Source organism: Echinops telfairi, unplaced genomic scaffold, assembly GCF_000313985.2.
Source record: "Echinops telfairi isolate 266 unplaced genomic scaffold, ASM31398v2 ScPeMD7_3509;HRSCAF=4178, whole genome shotgun sequence".
In the NCBI taxonomy this organism is placed as follows: domain Eukaryota; kingdom Metazoa; phylum Chordata; class Mammalia; order Afrosoricida; family Tenrecidae; genus Echinops; species Echinops telfairi.
Window position 1 is genome coordinate 13,971,619 of NW_022107407.1, and position 5,709 is coordinate 13,977,327.

The window sequence follows — 5,709 nt, forward strand, 5'->3', positions numbered from 1 at the left end:
ATAAATTCTTCTCGGGGGAGGGGCAGGCATCCACTTAGTATTTGGGGCTGGGACCAGCCCCCTAGACCTCTCCACTGATTCCCTACTCCGCGTCAGCATGTTGTCTTCACACCTTGGCGCACTGGGTTGATAACTTGTTACTTTTAATAAGCCTGCAGCTGTAGCATTATCTGTGACAAATTGATGGCCATTGTAAAACATTGTCAAGCCAGTCAGAGGTGAGCAACTATTACTTTATCAGAAACTCAAGACATGTAACCTTTAAATCAGAATATATTGAATAATTGATTTTAGCATTCTGTTTCATGCTATGTTTTGCTAAAGAAAGAACACGGCATTTAAATATTAGTTGTCGATTGTGAGCATGTGATTTTGAAAAAATGAATGAACCAATCTGAGTTTCAGTTCCTGATATGTAAAATGGAGAAGATAGATCCAATTTTGGAGGTAATTATGAAAATGAAATTTATAATGTACAGTAATACTCTCAAGACAATTTGGGATGCAATGACAAAATAAAATCTCAATTCTTTTCCATTTGTACATCTTATATGCCTTACCTTTTCATTGTGTTGTAAATGGCATTATCCACCATGAGCTTACTCTCTTCCAAAATTTTGAGAACACGAGATTCTTTAGTCTTTCCTATGAAACAGAATTTTACACAATCAGAAGACAATTTCACTTCCATAATTTTCTATCATTTTTAGCTCTATCCATCACATCCAGCTTGATAAACTGATAACAAATGGTGTCTAGTGTCAACTAAATGTGTGGGATCTTTAAAGGTTACTTAACTCATATGAACCTCTATTTTTCCATCTTCAGATGAAGTATTAGATCCTGTCTCAGAATGACTATAAAATGGAATGAAGAAAAGTGTCAACACTGTTTTCACCTAGTTGAGACTTCAATTTGCTTGCTAAAACTAATTGTAACAAATGTTAACATTTTTAAGTGAATGTCTTAGTTATCTAAACCAGCGAAAAGGAAAGTTTAGAGTAAGCCATGTATGTGGTAGATGCACAAGAAATGTTGATTGAAGGAACTTCAAGGCCTTTAACTTCATCACAAACAACAATTACTGTAGGTCATTATTTATACTCTCCCTACATAACTCTGCCTAGAGCAATATTGTCATTTTAAAAATTAAGGTGTGCCTGGCACAAGTCATCGCATTATTACTTGCCTCATATGTGTGTGAGATCGTTAGATGAACAAGGAAGATGCAGAATTGAAGTTTTGAATTATGGTGCTGGCAATAAGTATTTAGTAAACTAAGGACTGCCAGAATAATGAACAGATCTGTCTCGGAAGAAGTACAGTCAGAATGCTCCTGAGCGGTAAGCATGGTTAAACTTCACTTTATATAATTTAAACACTTTCTCAGGAAGGACCTGTCTCTGGAGAAGGCCATCATGCTTGGTAACATAAATGCTCAATAAAAAGAGGGAGACCCACAAGATGGATGCACACAGTGGCGGCAACAGTGGACCTCCACATAGAAATGATTTTAAGGATGGCCCAGGACTGGGCAGTGTTTTGTTCTTTTGTATATGGGATTGCTATGAGTCAGAGTTGACTTGAAGGCACCTGTCAGCAACATCAATAACACCAACACCAATAACCAATAACCAACACCAATAAATCTGACTCTAACTTCTTTTCATATTAACAAAGCTCTGTTGTGAAGTCAATAACTCTTCTATCCCTGTCTTCATGACTCCTACCCACTGAATGCGTGTAACCACGGAAATAAAGCGCATAAAACACTAATAATGGGTCAATTTTGCATTCCATTGGTTTGTTAGTGAGCCATCTCAGAGAGAGACAATTCCATACCACCAAGAAAGAAGAGCATGCGTTTGATCCCTGTCTGAAGTGGGGAAGGCGCTAGAAGCCACAACAGAGGAGGAGCAGCATGGACCTTGTGCGATAGACTGGGGGAAGATTTCCTGTTCCACAACAAGCCAGAGCCCAGGGAACCAAGTGGTTGAGAGGCTTAGGTCCAGTGAGACAGGTGGCTGCTGTCTGAGAAGAGGTGTTGCTGTGGACAAAACTTGAACATTGTGTTCTGAGCCAGACTTTTGGTAACTACTTAACTTTCTTAATCAGCATCCATAATCTTGAGTATTGTCTGTGAATTCTGTGTAGTCAATGCAACAGATTATGGACCGAAGGAACAGTCAGTGTGCAAAGGAGATAAAGAAAGTTGGACAGTGGAAGCATGTTTGACCTCTGTCTTGTGGCCCGTACAACATTTCTCAGCCTCTGTAGAGGATACCTACATCCTCCTCCATCTTTTTTGTTGTTGTGACTCTTACCACTCTTGTCACAATCCATACATCGCTTCTATCAGGTGAATTTGTACATATGTTGCCTTCATTCTTTTTTAGACATTTACTTTCTATTGAGCCCTTGGTATCAGCTCCTCTTTTTTCCCCTTCTCCCTCCCCCCACCCTCATACCCCCTTGAAAGTTGTACATTGTTATTATTTTCATATCTCACACCGACCGTTGTCACCCTCCCCCCATGTTTTCTGTCATTCTTCCCCGTGGAGAGGGCTGTATGATTATGTGTCAATCATTGTGATTGGTTCCCCCTTTCTCCCTTCCTCTCCCCCACTTCCCCCTACCCTTCTGGTATCACTATTCCCACTCCTGTTCCTGGAATCTGTGTGTTGTGAGCCCCCATCCCTTTCTATACCTGTGTACATGTTCTAGTCTAGTCTGAATTGAGAAGCAGCATGGGGTCATGGTAGTGGGGGGTGAGGAAGCCTCAAGTAACCAGAGGAATATAGTGTGTTTCATTGATGCTTTATCCCTCCCTGTGGGCTCTCTGTGGGGAGATTGCTCCATTGTCTACAGATGGGCTTTCGTTCTCTGCTCCAGCCTCCCTCATTCCCCAAAATATGTTTTTGTTTGTTATGTGTCTGCTGATGTCTATTACCGGGTCCCTATGACTCCTCATGATCGCACCGGTGGTGTGCTTTTTCCATGTTGACTTGTTGCTTCACTGATGAATGGTGGCTTGTGTAACTTCAAGCCTTTAAGACCCCAGACGCTATATCTTTTAATAGCTGGGCACCATCCGCCTCCTTCACCACATTTGCTTGTGCATTCATTTTGTCTTTGGCAATTGTGTCGGGAGGGTGAACATCTCAGACTGCCAATTTGTTAGAACAACGTGTTCTTGTAATGAGGGAGGGTATGAGCAGAGGCCCTCCTCCATCTTATAAAATATTCAACCTCTGATTTCTAAAGCTTCAAAGGCCTCCTTCTCAATAAAGTCTTCTTTTACTCTTTCTGCATAGCAGGGAATCAGATGATTTCTTTGTTTATACTGCCTGTGTATGTGAGTTTTACCAATATACTCCTTTTTAGAGTTAGGTACTCATTTCTATTTATCACTCTCTTCATCTGTCAGTGACTAGTATTTAGTAAGCACTTCTCAATTAGTTAAAAACCAAATGATTACATTAAAAGCAAAATGTTGATCTGTCTCCAATCTCCATGGAACTATCAGCTAGTAAAGGTGAGGGAGAAAGGGAGAACAGATTAAAAGGTCTACATGTAACCTCCTCCCTGGGGGACAGACAGTGGAGAAGTGGGTGAGGGGAGATGTCGGATGGTGTAAGATATGACAAAATAATAATAATTTATAAATTATTAAGGATTCAGGGTGGAGGGGTTTTGGGGAGGGAGGAGAAAAAAATGAGGAGCTGATACCAAGGACTCAAGTAGAGAGTGTGTGTTTTGAGAATAATAATGGCAACATGTATATGAGTGTGCTTGACACAATTGATATATGTATGGTTTGTGATAAGAGTTTTATGAGCCCCTAATAAAGTGATTTTAAAAAGATGTCACTTTCTAATTAATAGTCAATATTACTGTATTATATTTAAATTTATTTAACAATTAATTTCTTAATCTCAAATCTCTTAATATTATAGAACATGTTGCTAAATTTTGAAAGATAGTTTTATCAGGTTGCACATTATTGCTGTTAAAATGTTGTATAAAAATTTTATATTCACATTGAAATATTTCCTCCACAAAAAGAATTCTCATCTAATATTTATTATTCCAAATGTCTGCTAGAACTAGATAGATACTGTTTAATTATTTTGTTGCTGAATAATTTTTTAAAAGACACATTTAACTACTGCTTTACTGAATAACAATGAATGCTTTATCCATGTTTCATAGTTTGTTAATGCCTCTCTTCATTTGGGTCTTCCTCTGCTGCTGTCTGGGCAGTCTGAAATGGCGAGAGGTAGAACTGTGTCCAAAGCAGCCATATCAAATCATAGGATAACACTGCCCATTGCTGTCTGGTGGTCTTGTGTGTGTCCGAGAAGAACTGTGCTCTATGGTGTTTTCAAAAGTAGACCCAACCTTGCTTCTGAAGTGCCTCAGGGTGGATTTGAACTTCTAACTTTTCAGTTAGCTGCTGAGTCCACTAATCATTTGCACCACCCAGAGACTGCTGTAGGATCCTACACTCAATGAATTTGAACTTATTATCCTTTTCTCTATATTCTAAAAAGTTATTTGATTTGTTGAAACCACAGTCATGAAGTCATCAATCTGGAGACACATTCTAAAAATTGTTACACCTCTTTGATAGGGTTCACTGAACCCAACCTGCCCCCTACCCCCAATAAAAACATTAAATGCATATCAATCATCTGTAAAAGAGCTTGGATTCAGGAAGCCAGTAGGCAATAAAACACTATTTTTGAGAAGAAGAGGAAAGTTATTTATTGTCAAAATCTGTATAAAACAAAAAGAAGTAGACAACGAAACAGACATTTTGCTTCTCTAAAATAATAAACTAGGCTTAGCTCCTGATAGTTATCCTTGACTAACTCTGAGTGCTTGGCTTTTGCTTAGAGCTTTTCAATTTCATCCTTCTTTTAATAGTCCTGTTTGCTAAAATCCAATGAACTGGAATAAAGTTTGCCAACTTTTCCTTTTTAAGCAAATTCACTCATTAGGCTGGCTTCCCCAAATTCCCCAATCTACAGCCAATGCTTTGACTTCTAGTTGTTCATTTGCATCGTATTTTCTTTTAACAACTCTAACTTGTTGTAACATTTTCCATGAAGATAATTGCACATAAATCTTGCCTTTTCACAAGCACCACAATCTGTGTGGTGCTGAATACGTATGGCTTATCATAATGAACAGGCTATACAGTGTTCTTGAGAAGGGATTTTTTTTCTTAGCACCATGATGATCACACATATTTTATAAGTACAAAAAATGAAACCCCTTTTCCCCCCTCCAAATTAGTTTAAAATATAGAATTTTTTACTTGCTAAAATATCTCCCTCTCCATTCTTTGATGTCTCCTGGGACCCTGTACTGGAACTTCCACTGAGTGAGGTATTGCTCATGCTTCACTGAGGACAAAGGGTTTGTTAAGCCCTTTCTTTTAATATGGAAGCATTTCTATAATTTATTAACTGATTTGTGAAACAAAATGAATAGCCAGGACTGATTGTTTGTTTCTTGACTGCTTATGAGCAAGTGTCAAATATGAGGTATTGTATATTTGGTTGTTATGTAAAGAGGTGGGAAATAGGACACTAGAATTATATCTTCTTGAGGACCTATGAGACTTCTGTGAGCTTGTGTTTCCTGATGTGTAAGAGAGCTCATTGTACTAGGCTCAACTTGATTTCTAAAATCTTTAAATGT

At 38.4% G+C, this 5,709-nt stretch overlaps 1 protein-coding gene across 1 annotated transcript in view; it reads right to left on the bottom strand.

Annotated features, from left to right (window-relative positions):
* Positions 1-5,405, bottom strand: part of TPO (thyroid peroxidase) — a 183,442-nt gene extending 178,037 nt beyond the window's left edge. Inside the window, exons 1-2 of the mRNA XM_004709831.1 lie at positions 5,324-5,405; positions 561-645 (exon numbers count right to left, since the gene is read on the bottom strand). Of these exons, the coding sequence (XP_004709888.1) occupies positions 561-645; positions 5,324-5,405 (167 nt within the window). The remainder of the gene's footprint in view (positions 1-560; positions 646-5,323) is intronic.
* Between the last annotated feature and the right edge of the window lie 304 nt (positions 5,406-5,709).